Genomic DNA, 18,803 nt, shown 5'->3' with positions numbered 1-18,803 from the left:
AGGAGCGCTTCGCGGCCTGCGCGGTTTTATTCCGGCGATTTTTGGTTTATCCTCGGAGCTGTTCCAGCAGCGAGGCTGTGGGCCTGGCCCGCTGTGGTTATATTTAAGGTTTATATTTATTCCCCCAAAGTAAAGGAATTCTGCTTTTCGTTCCCGTGTGTTTGTGTCATCAGTGTAATCTGCATTCTTTTGATCTAATGCTCTGCCTTTTTACCCTCTAGTTTCTTCTTAGGTAAAAATGAAAACCAAAAAAGGAAGGAGGTTTAAATCTTCCTTTAAATTGAGACAAAAAGGTATTGAAGTAATAGGAAAATGGAAAACTGTGGAAATCGACCCCAATCTGTTTGCCGATGAGGAATTTAAAGATATAGTGTGCTTGGAGGAACTTACAGACTACAAATTAGTAAGTTCTTCCAAACTGGGGAAAGTAAAAGCCAAGAGAAAGGCTGAGAGCATTTCAGAAGGCGGCAGTGAGGAGGAGGAAGAACCTGTCGTCCCTGCCAAAAAGAAAAGGAAAATCAAAAACTCAAGAAGCCAAGCAGATAAAAGCAGTGATCCTAATACAACATCAGTTGATGTGCCGGGTGATAAAAAGACAAAGTGTAATGAAATAATTGAAGCAGCAAATTGTGAGGACCATGGACATGTGGCTGAAAGCACTTCAAGTGCAGAAGACACTCCAAAGAAAAAAAAGAAGAAGGTAGCTAAAAATAAGGCTTGTCAAGCTCAAGAAGTTCTTCCATCAGTAACTACTTCTAAAAAAGTTAAAAACTGGACGACAGAAGTTTTATCTGCCTCAGCTGATCACAAAACTGATGTGTCTGCCTGGAAAGACCTGTTTGTACCTGAACCAGTGCTGCGGGCCTTGAGCTACCTGGGGTTTAGTGCTCCAACTCCTATTCAAGCCTTAGCCTTGCCTTCTGCCATCCGGGATAATATGGATGTTCTTGGTGCTGCAGAAACAGGTACAAATCTGTTAAAACTGGTTGTATGTGCTGGAAACTTCCCATCTCCCTGCTTTAAATGCAGGTTCATGTCACGAGTTTTTATATGTGGCAGAAAAAACATTTATATATTCAATATATAAGCAATTGTTTATTGTGAAGTGTTAAAACTTTGTAACTTACTAGCACTGGATTTTCTGTCTTTACAAATTACAGCGTGCAGAGCTTTGAAGTCTCAGTCAGTTTTTATGCTTTTGACGGGACTCTGTTTTTTCTGTTGTTTCTCAAATTGTTTCCTGTTTTTGGGAACTGTAAGGTGAAGCACTGGAAAAGGCAGAATTCTTGAAACAGCAGAGTCATGTTCCAGCAGCCTGACTTCTGTGGATGTCCCCATGCCAAGGCAAAGCAGAGAACTAGGTTCCTCTGAAGATGTTTCGGTGCTAGCTTGGAGTGGTAAATAAAGCCTAAAAAATGCTGTGAAGTCTCAAAGCATCACTGTCCCTCTAAGTTTTTCCCTGCTCATACCTTTAAAGTCTTGTCTTCTTTAGTAGTGCAACATTTTTTCCCCATAAAAGCTAAAAATGGGAAGCACAATTGTAAGCTATGTTGGTTTAAAGGCATTCTTTGCATTCTTTTCATCTGTTCCAGTTGCCTTATCTCACTGCTTGTCTTGTAAAGCCATTTACTGCTCTCAAACATGAAGGTATAGCAGCTAATAAGATATGCAGTCATTTGCATTTTTATTTTAATTAGAAGCCAGGCTGGTGCTATTAGGTTTAATAAGATTAGAAAACCCTGCAGGGAGTGTTTTTGAAAATGGAACTAAAAATTTAAATGACATTTTTGTGCAGCTAAAAAGTGCCATTTTGGCAGCCCTGAAAAGCAAATGCCTCTGGCTGCAGGATGGAAAGGGTGGTTGGTGGCAGGTTAATTTTGCGTAACCCCAAGGCAGTAGGATTGCGTTTCATTCATTTATTTTCTTATTTCATGAAAGAAAGCCAGGTTCTCTCCAGAGAGCCCAGTGGGTCATCAGTGTTCCTGTAGAAACCTGAGAGGAGATGTGGACAATTGCCTGTTAGGAAGTGCTGCAGCTGGAGAGGCAGAAGCTCTCCAGTTCTTTTTCTTTACGTCCTACAGCTTTGCTTAGCATTGGGCCTGAGGGAGGAAGGTGACAGGTGAAACAAGTATTCATCTTCCCATTTTGGTAGCAACATAGGGGAGGATGGCAAGATTTTGATATGGCAGTAGATTCCTCTAGAAATCTGATGCAGGGAATGTCAAGGCTTGTTTTTGCAGTGGATCTAACCAGGTCTGTTCATCACCGTGTAGGAGTAGTGAAGTTTTTGGTTGAGGAACCCAATTTTATCTCTCTAAAATCTTACAATCTAAAACAGTTTAAAAGAGCATTAATTAGCTTGAGCTGTAGTATCTGGGGATACCAAGATACACTTTTCTGGTTTTGCAGGCCTGGCCATGGTATGGGATCTGTGTGTTGTGGAGATAAGGTGTCCTGTGAGGTGATAATTTGTTTAATTTGCGGGTGAATCTAGTGCCTGCCGAACAGTCCTGATTATCACAGCCATAATCTAGCTGGGTGCAGTACTGACATTTGCTCCAGCCAAATTGCATTACATTTAATTCATTATAAGTAGTGTTCTTCACCTTAAAAACAGATGTTCTGGTAACACAGAATCTTACTCTATAAATGCTCTGCAAATGCAGACTAAAATGTTTTCTGCTTCAAGTGTAGAAGTCAGAAGAGACCTCCTAGACATGCAGAAAGGTGGGGAAGTGGATACAAGGAGACTTGGCAGCAGTATTGCTCAGGAGACTGAGCTTAGTTGTTTGTTAACTAATATTAAGGTTCTCCCCTAAATAGGAAAAATTCTGTGTTGCTGAATTTGGCAAACCGTTACGGGTTTGTGATATGGACAAACGGTGCTCAAGGAATTGAGATGAGATTTCCAGAGGACTGCATCCCAGCCATGGTGTAATAGTGTCCTGTGCTCTGGGTGCTGCTTTTGTGATCAACAAACTGATACTTACGAGAGCCTTAACTGGGGTGGATGTGCTACAAGGCTTCTCCTAACATCTTTGTTAGTGACAGATAGTTCAGAAGGGAATATGTGGCAGGGATGTGACTGTTTGGTACAGTGAACCCCTGAAATTAAAGTTAGAGGAGCATTTTTGTATTTGACAATCCCTTTCCCTCCAAAGTGGATTATCTGTTTTAAATCAGATTTATGTGGTTTGATTATTAAAATGTGAGCTGGTGATAGGTCAGGAAATTAGACAGTGGACTGTTTAAAAATACAGTTTCTTAGAAAGTCGTAAACACAGCGCTGTAAATTGAAGAGAAGCGAATCCTTCAAGTACATTCAGTTTGTCCTTGGCCTCATTTTCTATTCCTTTATTTGGAGAACATTGATCACAGCTGTCAATTAGGGCATGGTATTCTCCTTACGGGCATACAGTTCTTTAAAAATATCTTGGCTGCAACTGCAGCTTTTAAAAACTGCTTTCAGAACAAATGAATCTGCGTGACCTGCTAGAGATTGGAAAAATACCTGTTCCCCAGGAAGTTTGCTATTGGTGCCCTCAAGGAGATACATAAAGGAACAGGAGACAAGATGCTATTGCTGCAAGTTTCTCATCTTCTAAAGATTGAGAGTTCATGTCTGTTACAACTGTATGCTTTAAGAACAGTGTGGGATTGGCTGTTGCTTTTCTCATCTTTTCAAATAAATGACTTGTCAGTCTGTATTATTCTTCTTGTTTGTCTTTTTAGGAAGCGGCAAAACGCTTGCATTTGCAATTCCAATGATTCACTCTGTGCTGCAGTGGCAAAAATCAAATAGCTCAACAACCAGAAATGACAGTGTTTCTAAAGAGTCCCATCAGCATCATGATGAAACAAGATGGGAAAATGAGGATGAAGCAGAAAAACTAACCCATCAGCAGGTTGGAGATAGCGGAGATGAAGATGATGCATCTTTCACAACGGGCTGTGTGAAGGTGCTGGAAAATATTGAATTTGATTCCGGTGATGAGACACATACTGTTGGCTCCCATAAAAAGAGACCTCTTTTAGGACTGGTCCTTACTCCCACAAGAGAATTGGCTGTACAGGTAAAACACCACATTGACGCAGTTGCAAAGTTTACAGGTACGTAGACCCCACGGGCCATGTCCCAGATTGTGCTGGGTTTGGATCTTGGCATTGGTGTTGAGCCAGAATGTGTGCCGCAGCTTCTTCCGCATCATAAAACTGGGGTGGCTTTCGAAGAGTTAGGGTTCGTAGTCAATAATATTTGAGAAATGCATTAAGATTCTTCAGCAAGATGCATATGGGAGTAAACAGTTAATGTGGGATATTTTGCTTTAAGATGTTTCTTCCTTCAAACAGCTGTTGACTTGTGCTTTAGCAATACAGAATCAGTACTAGATACCCAGCTATCAAAAAGAAAGATGTGGCCGTAAATTTTAAGGTTAGGAGGCACTGCTGGATTGTCTGACTCACCTCTGACAGCAGTTTGGCCACAGCATGTCACTGGGTAACATGTCTGATGAAAGCAGCTCCATGCTGTTCCTTTCTCTCCCAAACCAGGGGTCAGCACTTCTGTTAAGTGAATGACTGAGGATGGTAAACTGCTCAAGGTGGAGAGAACTGGGAAACAACTCTCCACTTCTCCAGTAGTAGTAATTATTTATTTATTGAAGAGCATATGTAGTGCTTCAAAGCAGTTCAGTGCACATCTTCCTTTGGTGTCTGTACATCCTGCTGTGTTCATCAGTCTACAGCTGATTACAAGGCTAATTTTAACTCCTTGCCTGAAATAATCAATTTATGTCAGTACAGTTGCGATAGGAGCAGTGCTATTTGTGTGTAAAAAATCTGCCCAAGTGATGTATAGTTGCTGCAACAGGAAAGAAAATATGTTTTGATGTGAGCTTTCTTTATAGCTTCTAAATCACTTTGAAAAAAATCTCCACCTGGGAGCATGGGGTTCCACAAAGAGTAGGGAAGAGAGATTGGTATTGGCTTGGATACTGGAGGAATCTTGCACGGTAGCACTGAATTTGTCATGGGCCAGTGTATGTTTTTAAGAACTAGGGTGAAATAAGCCATGTCTGGAGTCTGTGCTTGCAAAGTTAAACTCCTTTTAGTTTAGCAGATTGCTAAACCTGAGCAAATTGCTTAAAGCTCACTTAGAGTGTCTGCAGTACTGTGCAGTCCAGAGAATCATTAATTGGGAGGGAGCATTCTTGTCAGGATTATTCGTAGCAGGGCAAGCAGTTCTCAGTCTTAGTCTTGGAGGAGCCTGTTGGTTATTCATAACAGGAACGTGCTTGCTCATGCAGATGTAATTGACAAAACATGAGATTCTGAAGTATGTATAAACAAAGCTAAAAGAGGACATATGTGATTCTTCCTGCTATTGGAAGACAGGTGCACTAAAAGAAAGACTACTTTATTTTTGGCATCTAACTATAATGAGGATTTTTCCTGTAAAATTTTTCCTGTAACATTGCCGTGTGTTCAGTTTTTTATGAAACCTCTAAAGTTTCCTGGCCAGAAATGCTTGCTGAAAGTTGTGATAGAGACTTTTTAAAATACTTTTCTGAGTGGATATATGTACAGACAATCAATGATAGATTAGTGAGATAAAAACTATTATTTATATGTTCTAGGCATTAAGACTGCAATTCTAGTTGGAGGCATGGCTGCACAGAAGCAAGAACGTGTACTGAATCGAAAGCCAGAAATTGTAATTGCAACCCCAGGCCGTCTGTGGGAGTTAGTTAAAGAGAGACACCCCCATCTGTCAAATCTTCGGCAGCTCAGGTAAATGTGCCTTTTAGGCTGGGCATCGCTGCATACTGATTATGTCTACTAACTGATTAAATCATTAAGACTATGTAAGATCACTCGTTTCTTTGCCAGAGTGTTTTATTGAAACGCACAGTGATTATATTGATGGAAGGAAATGTCAAGTAAAGCCAGTAGCAAAAACCTCATTTTTTCCTTTAGAAACCTGATTTTTCAAAAAGAAATGCAGAAGGCTTCTGGAGCTACCCCTGAATACCTGCTGTCCCTTTGGGTTTTACACGTAGAGCTTCCCTTATGTGCTTAGCAGGGAAAGTTCTTTTGAAGCGTATCAGATCTGTATTTATCTACACAAGTGTATACTTACTGTGTGTTTTCTATTTGACAGGTGCCTTGTGATTGATGAAGCAGACCGAATGGTTGAGAAAGGTCATTTCTTAGAGCTGTCTCAGTTGCTGGAAATCTTAAATGATTCACAGTATAACCCTCAACGACAGACTTTTGTTTTTTCTGCCACTTTGACTTTAGTCCATCAGACTCCCACAAGAGTTTTACAGAAGAAGAACGCTAAAAAGATGGACAGGAAGACCAAGCTAGAATTGTTAATGGAAAAAGTAGGAATAAAGGGCAAACCTAAAGTGATAGACTTAACAAGGAAAGAAGCTACTGTTGAGACTCTGACAGAAACCAGAATCCATTGTAATACAAACGAGAAGGACTATTACCTCTATTATTTTCTTCTGCAGTATCCAGGAAGAACCATGGTCTTTGCAAACAGCATCGACTGTGTAAAACGCCTCAGTTCTCTCCTCACCATCTTAAATTGTGATCCCCTTCCTTTGCATGCAAACATGCACCAAAAGCAAAGGCTGAAAAACCTGGAAAGGTTTGCTGAGCGAGAGAGGTGAGTTGATTTTTCTACTTCCTAGTAGGGAAGAAAAGAAAACTTGTAAAGGGTAGTGGGGAGAGGAAACAGCTCTGTTAAAGTAGGAGCATTTTGGGGGATGTGAGTCCTCCATTCATGAGTCCAGGTTATTAATGATTAACGATGAGGCTTCACAGGATAGCTGAGGTGATGAACTTGAGCGAGTTCAGTGGAAGGCGACCAAGATGGCCAAGAAGCCCTAGATGACCTTTAAAGGTCCCTTCCAACCCCACACGTTCTGTGATTTAAAGTAACTCGTTTCAGTTGCTGGGAGATTTTTTTAAAACTAACTGTTCCATACCACAGGGAGACTTTCATCTCTGTAGTAGTCTGTTTATATAAAAGAATGACTTTGAGTAGTTCTTCATTTTTAGGGCTAAGGAGAAATGCTAATTGTCAGAACAGAATCTCTTCCCTTATAGCTTTTAATTTACTGAGAGAACTTACGTAGTGCAACTTTGTAGAAGATATTTCAACTCAATAAAGCCGTTAATTAAATCTATGTTAATAATGTGATTTTCGCAACTGGTGAAACTTGTAATAACCTCTCTGTCCTGCCAAAAGATCTACTGTGTTGTTAATGGTATGGTCATATCAAGCCAAAGATATATTTAAACCCAGCTTGGGCAAATTTAATGAATGGAGTGTGCTTCCCTGCCAAGTGCTTGGATTAGGTCATTGAATAGTGATTTGTGCTAGTGTTCCTGTGAGTTGAGAGAGAATAAAAGCATAGGAAAACAGGATCCAGCAAGGTAGTGAATTTCTTTATTAGAAACAGAGTAGACCTGCTGAAGGTAATATTTGAATTTTTTTTCTTTTATTTTAAGTGTTCCTGTTTCAAGACTGCCTCTGATGTAATATAGGGTATCGTTTTCTGTAAGGGCAAACAAATAGCCTGCTTGCAGCAGATGATATAGTACAAATCTGTACCTTAAATTGCTGTGGTAGACTTCTAGGTCGCTGTATTTTATGTTCCTTGGCAGATGGTTTGCTCTTCAGTTTTATCTTCATTAAATGTTATCACTTTTTCAGCTGTGTCCTCCTAACAACAGATGTTGCAGCTCGTGGTCTTGATATTCCTAACGTGCAGCATGTCATCCACTACCAGGTTAAACATTTTTAATGTTTTTTGCTTTTACTGTTTCATTTTTCAATAAGTTTTTCCTGATTCAAACCCTGAATGCTATAAAGCTATGATTATCAGTCCTCTGTATTGTGTAGTCCTGAGTACAGAGGTTTAGTCACTGTTAATTTAACTGTCCTGTGGTGCTTTATGTTTAAGGACCTTATTGCTGCAGTGACTGACTGTGGTAGGTAGCACTTCATGAATGCATGATTATATATATGAAATTACTTAACAGGCATTATTCTCCTTGCTTTTTGCTTAACTTTGATGTCTAAAGTTGTTACACGACTCAGCCCTATAACTCTTCTCTGAGGACACATATAATATTTTCCTGCTTTGCAAATGAAGTGGCAGAGAATTAAAAGTAAGGAGAGACTCACAATAAATTGTGCAAGGAGGAATTCTGGACCAGAGAACAAAAAAGTGTCTCCAGACATCATCATTTGCTTTACCTTCAGCTGTGTTACAGGCAGTGTACCAGATGTATATAAAAACCAGTATTCTCCGGCAACCTCTTGGCCAAAGCGTGAGGCTGCTGCAGGCTTCCCAATGCCAGCTTCATGGTTTTTCTGAATATTTGCAGGTCCCTCGTACTTCTGAGTTGTACGTGCACAGAAGTGGGAGGACAGCCCGAGCTGCCAACGAAGGCCTTAGCCTACTGCTGATTGGCCCTGATGACTTGATCAATTTTAGGAAAATTTATAAAACGTTGGAGAAGAATGAAGAGCTGCCATTTTTCCCAGTTGATACCAAATGCATGACTTCTATCAAGGTAAAGAAACGACAATCTCTGCAGCCTTGCTTACTTACTTACAGTTGCTTGCTTACTTTACTGCTTTACCTGTTGCGTTCTTTGCATGTTTCAGATGAAATTTATTTTTCAGGATATGGATTTGAAAGTTAATTTGAAGTTAATTGCACTTTATCTTTTTTTAAGCAATATTTGTGATTTCTCCTCAATAACTGGCCCAAGAAAGTTGTTCAAACATAGAATTATAGAATGGTTTAGGATGGAAGAGACCTCAAAGCTCACCCAGTCCAACCCCTGCCATGGGCAGGGACACCTCCACCAGCCCAGGTTGCCCAAAGCCCTGTCCAGCCTGGCCTTGGGCACTGCCAGGGAGGGGACATCCACAGCTTCCCTGGGCAACCTGGGCCAGTGTCTCACCACCCTCCCAGTAAAGAATTTCCTCCTAATATCCAGTCTAAATCTCCCCTCTTCCAGTTTAAAACCATTCCTCCTCGTTCTATCGCTACCTGTCCTTGTAAAAAGTCCCTCCCCAGCTTTCCTGTAGGACCCTTTCAGGAACTGGAAGGCTGCAATAAGGTCCCCCCAGAGCCTTTTCTTCTCCAGGCTGAACAGCCCCAGCTCGTAGGGTAGGTGCTCCAGCCTCTGATCAGCTTTGTGGCCTCTTCTGGACCTGCTCCAACAGCTCAATGTCCTCTTATACTGGGGACATAAACGTCACTTAAATTTTTCTTGCATGTTGGTATGGAGAGCTTCTCATTACTAGATTCTCAAAAACAGTACAGGGAAGCGAGAATGTTTTGTGGCTCGGGAGCTGGAATGGCTCTGTTGTGTACATTGTTTAAAGCCTCTTGTGTTATGAACAAACTAGAGAACAGTAGCAGGTGTAGGTATCTTCAGTGGTCATCTTCTGCCTCTTCTCAGTTAAAGTAAGGAGGTGTCTGCTTTTCTGAAAGTTCCTGTACTGTGAGGCCACAGCTGCTACTGAACGCTGTCAAACCAGGCATGTTTCCTTTTCCTGGGTTATTACCTGTTTTAAGGAGAATTCAGTCATTCACTGACTCACAAGATAGAAAATGGTTAGGATTTACGAAACATATTTTAGAAAGCATCTAGTCACCACAGATTTTCCGCTTCTCAAATAAGAGGCCACTTCATGTCTCAGCCCTCTCTTAACAGTTTGAGGGATATCAGCCATGTACAAATGGGACACAGATATCTAAATACTTCATTTGAAAGGAATTGAGCTGGTGTTGGAGTGCCTGAATATTGTACAGTCATTGAGAACAGGAGAAAAATGCACACAATCACGTAATGCAGCAGATATCTTTCTTGAAGTGTTTATACTGGTTCATGCTTACCCAGTTGGCTTGGACTGAGCCCAAGGTCTATGCCAGTGGCAACAGCATTTTCCTCACCTTGCAAATAATGTCAGCAAATTTCAAAGCCCAGGCTTACTGCAAATGAGGTATTTAGGGTGAATCTTTCAGGAGATGCAGCTTTCTGAAAGAGAAACAAAATCAAAGAAATGCTTCCATAGACTCATTTTTCTCCTCTTCTTAGTAACAAAGAGAATTTGATTTTTTTTTTTTCCCCAATCTTTCCCCCTCCACCTGCCAAATATTTCTGGTTACGGAAAGAAATCTGTTGTTTTTAAAGTGTTTCTTCAGAGGTCCCTTCTGTGTTTCTTGATGAGTAGTTCTTGGCTCTTATCATACTCTGTCAATTAATGGCAAATAAATATAGTTTCCACACTTAAATTTTCCAGCCACCATCTCACAATTCTTCATCCATAATACTGCTCCTCTCCCCAGAAAAGAGGTTTTTCTAATTGTAATTACAGGACTTCAGCCAACATGGCCAGGTTTCATTTACACTTTGCCCTGGTCTTAATCACAAATCCATTGTAGTTGGGACTAATAGTGCTGCTGGTTCTTTACGTCTGTCCCTTTGGCTCTCTCCTTCCCTGGTTCTGCCTGCCTTCGTTTAAGTTCAGAAAAAGTCTGAAGGTATTTCACACTTCAGAGGAATAGAATTGGTGAACCAGGGTAGAGGAGGGACCCAAAGAGGACTCAAGTTTTAAAAGATTGAAAAACTACTTAATTTCTTGATCTAAGGAGAAGTCATTGACTTGTTTTATTAGCCAACTGCAAATTTAATTTCCTTTCTCCCTGCTTTTAACTATCCTGGGAGTTTTGGTTAGTGCTGTTACTGTGAAGCACCAGGCTCTTCCGTGGGGGTGGTCAGGGTGTCCCGCACAGGATTTGTTTTGTGCAACCACAGGCACATTCCAAACAGCAGAACTTGCTGCTGAGTTGATTATTTTTTACTGCCTGTGCAGATTTTCTTTCTGTAATGAATTAGGTATGTAAGACAGCTTGGCCCAGCTGGAAGGCTGCACGTCAGGTTAGGTTTGCTGGACACCGTTGTTCCACCTGCGTGCAGCTGGGAGGGAGGACAGGACATTTTGTTCTGTGCATAAATGAGATGAGGTGCATTTCTGCAAACAGGAGTAGCTTCTTCCATACGGCCTGCAGGAGCTTACTGCTTCCAAGTGGGATGAAGCCAGCAGCTGCCCCACCGTATTGCTGAGACCAGTAACTTTAAGATCCAGCTGTACACTGTAAATATGTAACTTTGAAATGACTGGCAAATGAATCATGATTTGTCCTTGATGTCTCTGAAGTGTTTGTAATGATTTGTTTAAAGAATGAGGAGTGAGCATTCAGGCATGTTTAGTAGTTGAGATGTGTTATCAGACAGGTTCGATCATGGGTCTGAAGAAGTAAAGCACTTTAGCAGATGATAACATATCTTCATCACATGGAGCATCTGCTGGGACAGCAGTAGAGAACAGAAGTATCTCTGCACCTCAGTTGCATTGTAATGCATGCTCTCAAACACTCATTCTGCTGAAATGCCCCACGTCTAAACCTGATCATAATGTCTAAAATGTACTTTTGTTGCAGGAGCGGATGAATTTGGCACGGCAGATTGAGAAGGCAGAATATTTCAACAGTCGGACAAAGCAACACAACTCCTGGCTCCAGCAAGCTGCAGAGGCTCTTGAGATTGATCTTGATGATGACATGCTTATGGGCAAGTTCAAATGCTTATTTATGGGTGTGCAGTTGGTCCCATAGCACTGGTACCAGAAGAAGCCCCACCATGGCAGAGCACCTCTTAAAACCTGCAGGGCAGAAGGGGAAGGAAGGGAGTGTTGTTACTTAGTCCGTGGTGTTGCTGGTGTTTCCAGGACGATTGTGCAGTAGATAGTGCTGGAGCTGAGAGAGCGAGGTGTGACAACTCTGGCAAGTCGCAGACAGGTCCACATATCGTAGAACAAGAACTGTTTAGCTTCTGGCAAACATTTTAGGGTAATCTCAGAGCCCAGTATGTCCTGCTTGAGCCTTGTACTCTCTGTGTCAAAGAAAAAGCTGTTTCTCTGCTGCTGCTTTTCTCTTCCCTCTGTTAGTCAGGCAGCAGGACAGGAGCCTGACAGCTCTGTGTGGGAACACCCAGCAAACACTAGCAAACACAAGAAATTGCGAGCCTTGGGTAGGTTGAATTGTGTGGGCTAAATGGCCAATACTTATATTCAAGTTGCTGAAATTCTTGGTGGTGTGTTAGAAGTACATAATTTCTTATATTTGTAAAATTAAATGTTCTGCAGGCTGTGATTGAGAAAATGTGTAGAGTTGTGCACCTACAGGTGCACAGTTCAATGCTAGGAAGCTTTGCATTGCATAGATGCACTGTAAAACACCACACTGTGCTCAGATTTTAGGGGCTGAGGGTATGATTTCCTACCAGTTCTTTGAAGGCATGCTGGAGAGGGCTGCTGTCTCGGTCACTTCAGCTTAAGCTGGCTCTCACCTGTTAGCTGTGAAATGTGCAGATGCCTTAATTTTCCAGCATGTTCAAGTTATTTTCTTTCTTTCCATTATTCGTGTCTGGACTAGCTTGTTCTCAAGCATTTTGCTAGCAAGCACTAATCGTCTGTGTCCAAACTGTTCAGGAGCGCTCTCAGATAATTAGCACTCTGCTGTCTTGTTTTGACATAATCTGAGTATGCTGTGCTTTGAAATGAGTTTCAAAACAGCACATCCAGTCCAAGTAAGTTGTGGCTCTTGAGTGAAGCACTTTGTAATTACCACCCAGAATCCTGCCAGATTCATGCTTTAAAATGTGTTCAGTCTCCGATTCTTCGTAGCTTGTTGGAGACCAATTAAAATCTCAGTCATTTCTCCCATAAATGAAATGCCTCTTACACTGTAATGTTCTTTGTTTTTACATTACAGCAACCTTGATTTCATTGATTTTTCTCTAGTTCAGGCCCCTGACCATATTAACTGTCTCCAGTCTTTTCCATGCGCTTCTTTCTCCTATGTCATTAAATCTAATGACTGGAAGAGTGTATGGGAGTTAAACGACCTTGTTAGAGAGAGATGAAATTAGCATCTGCCCCTAGCACTACAAAAGCGTGCTGAATGAGGCTGATGCAGGTTTTTCCCTCATAACGTTCTGTATCTTTGCTTTCTCCCCCAAGGAAGAAAAGCTAGTGATCAAGACGAAAGCCAGAAGCAAAAGATGCTGAAGGGGATGAAAAAACAACTAAAACATATGTTGTCCCAGCCACTGTTTAAAGTCCTTATGAAAACCAAGTACCCAACACAGTCTGGAAAACTACTCCTGCCTCAGACGTCAGCGGGCATTTCAGAATCTGCTCTGGGTACTGTGTCCAAACAACAAGCCAAGAAGAAGAAAGCAAATAAAATTAAATTAGCTAACTGAGCAAGATCACTCAGTGCGACTGAAGCAAGGACGATCCTTACCAAGGCTGCCAGTGCTGGTGAAGCACTCAGCTAGAAGACACGTAGTATCAGAGGATGCTGCCTGTGTCTTGGTTGTGCAGGCACAAAGCAAAGTGTTGATTTAAAGGGCTCTGTTAACACGTGGTTAGCTACTGTTGAGTCCTGTCTCCACGCTTGTTTTCTTATATTCTTACTTCTTTTTTCTTACTCTCTGTATTAATAGAAATTAATTAGTTTTGAAATAGTTTATTACTCCTTTTTGTGAGACAAGTAAAAGTTGCTGGGTAGAATTCACAGTGGGCATAGTCTGATGATAAAATCTGATTTGAATTTTAATGTCCTTAAAGCACAGGGGAAGGTAGGCTGTATCCACTCTGAGTACTGTCCAAGCAGGTTTGCCTTTTACTGCAGCCAGTTCAGTGAGAAAGACAGCAAATACAGTGTTACCAGTAAGTCTACAATTGTGGTTATGGAAATATCTCCCAATTTTCTTCTCTGATAGTATTTTTCCTTTCTGATCTCTGCTGGGTCTAATTCCCTAGGCCCTGTGTTAATATCTTTTAGAATGTGCAAGAAAAGTCATGGTGGCAATGGGCCAGGACTGACCTTGGAAAATGTGTAGATCTTTGAGGGATAAGTGTCGCTACTCAGCGTTCTACTAATTAATATTTGGAGTTGAGAGTCTTTATTTGAAAACATGTTAGAACCATGACCTTTGCTTTAATGGAAAAGATAATGATGTTGTGAAATGCCACCTTTGAAGAGTGCTTTCTGATAATTATGCTTTTAAATCATTTAACCTGACCTGGGCAAATAATTTTTAAAACTATTTTTTAAAATGTCAGAGAAATATATTTTGAATTTTTGTTAAATTATATCTGCTATAAAACCCAGAGCCTGTGTCTGTTTTCAGTCACATGAGATGTCTAAATTGCTCATAGCTGATGCCCTTTGCACTTAGCAGGCAAAGAGAGAGGGAAAGCACCCAAAAGGTAAGACATAGCAGTGGGATCCATATTGGTGGGAGCACAGGGAGCCTTCATCTGCCAGCTCTAGGTCGGGCTGAGTTTTTGTCTGTCACACAGTACAGAACCAGTGTCACTGCTGTGAGAGGAGGAACCAGTTTACTCGGGTGGTCAAAATTTGTCTTGGGAGTTGTGCCCCCTCCAGCCACTTGCTACTTCTGTGAGTATAGCAAGCTCTTACTCTTTCATCTGTGTAAATAATTGAAGGCCCCCCTTTCTCCCCCATCTCTGGAGGGCTTTTCTGTTGCTTCCTTGCATTGCTGAAGAAGTGGTGTGACAATTTAATCATAAGCATACAGAGGTCATCAATAATGTATGAAGCTTTCCTTGCAGCACACTGTTGGCCTCATGCTTTTCGGAGTAGAGGGTGGAAGTTTTGGGGGAGAAGAGATGGTAAGGTTCTGTTTCCTCACCCAGGTGAGAAGAGTGCACATATTTGGAGTTAATGTGGCATCTCAAAAATAAGAACAGGAACTTAAAGAAAGCTCCTTGTAAGAAAAACTGCAAAAAGGAACTGAGCAAAGGCAAGCATGCCCTAATGCCTGTTCTGTGCCATTTTAACATTCTTATATTAGGAAATTTGCATTGGTTTTGCATCCCTGAAGGGACTGAAGACCAGGTGGGCCGTTTCTGCATCTTGCGATATATTTCTGCTTACGATTAATCAGCAAAATCAAGGCTGAAACCTGACACAAGAGCTCTGCATCTCCTCTCTTGTCTGAAAATCTGCATGAGGTAGGACAGTTTGGACCATTTCTAATTCCCCGTGACCATGAGGAAAACTGAACTGGGGGACAGTGAGAGTGTTGCTATTTCCTCTCCATCACCACTGTGAAGTTTTTCAGCTGCTCCTGTTACCCAGTGTTTTAACAACCCAGTTCCCACACTCCCACCCCTCCACGTGACCCTCAGTCTTGCAAGGTCTACCCAGGGTGGAGCACAACACTTCTGCCCTCCTCGCCTTCTCCATGCTCGCCTGTGGCATGCTCTGCTGCAGGGTTTCTCCTGCAGCCTCTGATGTGCTCAGCATGAGCTCTCAGTGCTTAAATCTACTGATGCTGCACCCCCACAGGAGCTCAAGCTGAGCTTGAACCCTAAAAATATCTCAGTGTCTTCAAAAGAATGCTTGTCTGATGCTCTGAGAGCTCTCTTGTGGCTGCCTGCCTTGCCTTGTCCTTATCTTACCAGGATACCTTGAGTCTCCTACTTGGACGAAAAACCTTATACTCTGCTTTAGCTAATTTAAACAAATTATTAAACAGTACCTGGAAAATATTACCACTTAGCTGCCCTCCAGTGTGAACTAGGTTACTGCAGGAAGAGAGGAAGGCAAAGGAGAATGTTCTCTCCAGCTCTCAGCATTTGCATGTATATCACTGGTGCAAATTGGACATGAAGAGTTCTACATCAAGTATATATGGGCAATTTTAGTGTTTAATGAAATAATGTATTGAATGGTTTCTGTAATGCTCTACTGGCAGAGCAGTTATGCTGAGGCCTCAAATAAGTAATCTTGTGTTATGTGGCAGCTTATGTCTGCTAAAATACACATTAATTAAAAGACTAATTAAGTTCCTTTAGGCTGTCACAGCAACTTCTAAGTAGATTACTAAAAGCATGCATTCAGCAGAGTGTAAGGGCCAAGCTGCTACAGAGCAACCAGTACTACATAACAGAAAACTGAAACCCTGATAGCTTCTGAGCCTTCATTTTTGTTCTGTGAATGCATGGGGCCAGTTGACCTCATCCTTGCCACAGAGTTCCTGGTCTGTCAGACGCCTACCAACAAGGAAGAGTCCCTGTAGTTTTAAGACATCTGCTGAGGAGATGGTTTGGACAGGATCTCATATATTGGACAGCAAAGTTTCCTGCCATTCCCCATGCCTTTTCTTTCTGTCCTCCCCTGTACATTAATAAAGCAGCAAGTTAGCAGAGCAGAAGCTGGAGTGCTGCCTTGCCATATGCCTGCAGCCTGGGCACACGGCTGGCCATGTGGCAGACAGGAGGTAATTTGGGAGATGAGAGCTGGGTACCACATGCTTACTGCAGCCAGTCTGTGTCCAGGTCCCTAAGGGGTAAAGAAGATGGGAAAAGGACATTTTGTAATGATCTCACCTCATATCGCCTGACACCAGGAGGAAAATTGGGTAAGAAACACTGTTTTCTTGGGTGTTAAAATACCCACTGCTTTGTCCTGTGCTAGGAGGGTGTGTTTTAGGTGCCTAAGTGACTCCAGATTGTTTGGTAATCATTTGGTGAAGAAAGCAGCTCAGAAGACCAGGAGTTGAGAGACTAGTAACAGGCTGGTAATATAGCAAGCAACGATATGTAAGTGATATCCAGGAGTCCTTGCAGGAAAGTAGGATGTTGTCAGAGGTCATAGGTCTGGGGAGAAGAAGGGAGACACCAGGCTCTCCTTTACGGAAATGGTCTTGATTCTGTAACCCTCTATAGATCCCTGCCACCCACGCCTTCCCATACTTGGGCAGATGTTGTCTGATATTTTTCTGACCCGTGTGAGATTTCCTGTTCCAGCTTTCTTTTGTGAAAGGCACTTAGGAGTTTCAGTGTTTTCTCAAGTCATTCAAAAGCTCCTCATGGGGTTGGCCTCACAGTGTGGAAAAGAAAGAGGAAAATAATCTGCGACTCCTGAACCAAGTTCCTTGGCTTGGGGAAGCAAGTGAGCAGAGCTGCGACGCTTGTTTGTCTTAGAGTTCAGCTGCTCTTGCTGTGAAGCTGGAAGAAATCGTAGCCTGTTTCCAGAGCAACCAACTTTAGGTGGTACAAATTGCCACATTTCTGTCGATGAGGGCAGCAGTTACAGAACACAGACCCAAATCCTGGCTTGGAAAAGGAAAAAGAGCACAGCAAGGTGCACATGGGCTTTGGTAACGCTGGGCTAATTAGGGGTCGGATGTTCTTTTATTATTGATGTCATTATACCAGTCTGATCAGTAGTGTGGATGCTTTTATAGAGGTAGAGTTTATTTTCCTTTCCTCATGGGAATACCTGCACCAGTATAAGCAGTTTTAGTATTGGCAGGATTTACATACACCAGCCACCATGAGATGGTCTGGCCCTCCTACCCATACTGAGAGTTGATCCGTGATTACCAGCAGGTGACTAAATCCACTCACAGGCACTTCAGCATCATCAATTTGCAGTGTTTGCCAAGGGAAGTATGCTCATAGTTGTCCTCCAACCTCCTATTTGGGTTTGCATCAGAAAACTTCCAACATGTGGGAGAAGAACTCACAATACTTTTTACTGCCATATGTATTCTGGGGGCTGCCCACATTTTTTCAGTCTGGTTAACAACTGCTGTCATTCCTCCATGTGTTTTATCATGAAACCACCTCGTCAAAGTCATTAAATATTTTCTTGGTAGAATTCAGATTTTATTTCCATTAGAAATAATATTTCCCATGAAGCTAAGGAACTCTTGTTCTTTCCATAACATATCCAATGCATGACACACTCCAAAAGCATATTTAGAATCAGTATAAATACTGATTACGTCCCCACTAGCTTGCTCTTGCTAATGCAGTCACTGACTGAGGGTTGTAGAGGTTCTGCTTCAAGCACCCCTAAGTTTCTTACCACCGCATAACCCATGTGTCATTTTCTATTCACAAAATATGAAGATCCATCAGTGACTCAGTGATCTGAGTTCTCTAGAGGTTGATCTTGCAGATTTTCCATAGGCGGCTGGAGTGAAACGCTACCTTAGCACAATACTGATGCAGCTCACCATCAGAGGGAGCAGGCAGGAAAGTTGCTGGATTGAAAGCATCACATCTTTTTAAAGTAATATTATCCACATTTGAAATCATTAATTCATAGCGATGAGCTCTTTGTGGGTACAATGCTTGTGTTGCTTAAGAATCAGCTCTACTTCATGCAGGACATACACGGTTGCCGGGTGACCCAGGACTAAAGATTTGCTTTTTTCTGTGCTAGTCGCTGTTGCTGTTACCGCTCTAACGCTGGAATTACTCCCTGCAGGATCCAGTTGAGCTGTGTGATAAGCCACAGGGCGGCGGTGTGGGCCTACCTTTTCAGTAAGGACTCGATGGCTCCTCCTTTGCTCTCCTGCACAAGTAATTCAAAGGGTTTGCAGTAATCTGGCAATCCCAATGCCAAAGCAGAAGCTAAAGCTCATTTTATAGCTCGGAAAGCCTTCTCTCTCTGGACCCCAACATATAGACACAACTTCCTCTGCCTTGGCAGCTTCTGTCAATGGTTCTTTAACTCTCCTAACCCTGGTGTCCCAGGTCTGCAGTATCCTAAAAATCCTCACAGTTGTTTCTTTGCTACTGGTTGAGGTATTTCTACAATAGCCTGGACCCGTTCTGGATCTACTAATTTTTATCCTTCTTTTTACATAAATCC

General features: G+C 42.0%; 1 protein-coding gene across 1 annotated transcript; it reads left to right on the top strand.

Moving 5' to 3' along the window:
- Positions 1-238: 238 nt before the first annotated feature.
- Positions 239-13,365, top strand: DDX24 (DEAD (Asp-Glu-Ala-Asp) box helicase 24). Its single transcript, XM_010192213.1, has 8 exons — positions 239-965; positions 3,733-4,110; positions 5,637-5,790; positions 6,161-6,676; positions 7,730-7,805; positions 8,407-8,595; positions 11,541-11,674; positions 13,125-13,365. Exons 1-8 carry the CDS (start codon positions 239-241, stop codon positions 13,363-13,365), a joined length of 2,415 nt encoding a protein of 804 aa, XP_010190515.1.
- The last annotated feature ends 5,438 nt before the right edge of the window (positions 13,366-18,803 follow it).

The sequence above is a fragment of the Mesitornis unicolor genome, unplaced genomic scaffold (assembly GCF_000695765.1).
Source record: "Mesitornis unicolor isolate BGI_N332 unplaced genomic scaffold, ASM69576v1 scaffold1689, whole genome shotgun sequence".
NCBI classification, from domain to species: Eukaryota; Metazoa; Chordata; class Aves; order Mesitornithiformes; family Mesitornithidae; genus Mesitornis; species Mesitornis unicolor.
Note: the sequence above shows the minus strand (reverse complement) of the source record. Positions and strands in the feature narration are given on the sequence as shown.

Excerpts from the sequence above, each read along its gene's own strand:
- DDX24 (XM_010192213.1), top strand. The coding sequence starts at position 239 with ATGAAAACCAAAAAAGGAAGGAGGTTTAAATCTTCCTTTAAATTGAGA. Across the intron at positions 5,791-6,160 it reads TCAAATCTTCGGCAGCTCAG|GTGCCTTGTGATTGATGAAG; the intron begins GTAAATGTGCCT and ends TCTATTTGACAG. Across the intron at positions 7,806-8,406 it reads AGCATGTCATCCACTACCAG|GTCCCTCGTACTTCTGAGTT; the intron begins GTTAAACATTTT and ends GAATATTTGCAG.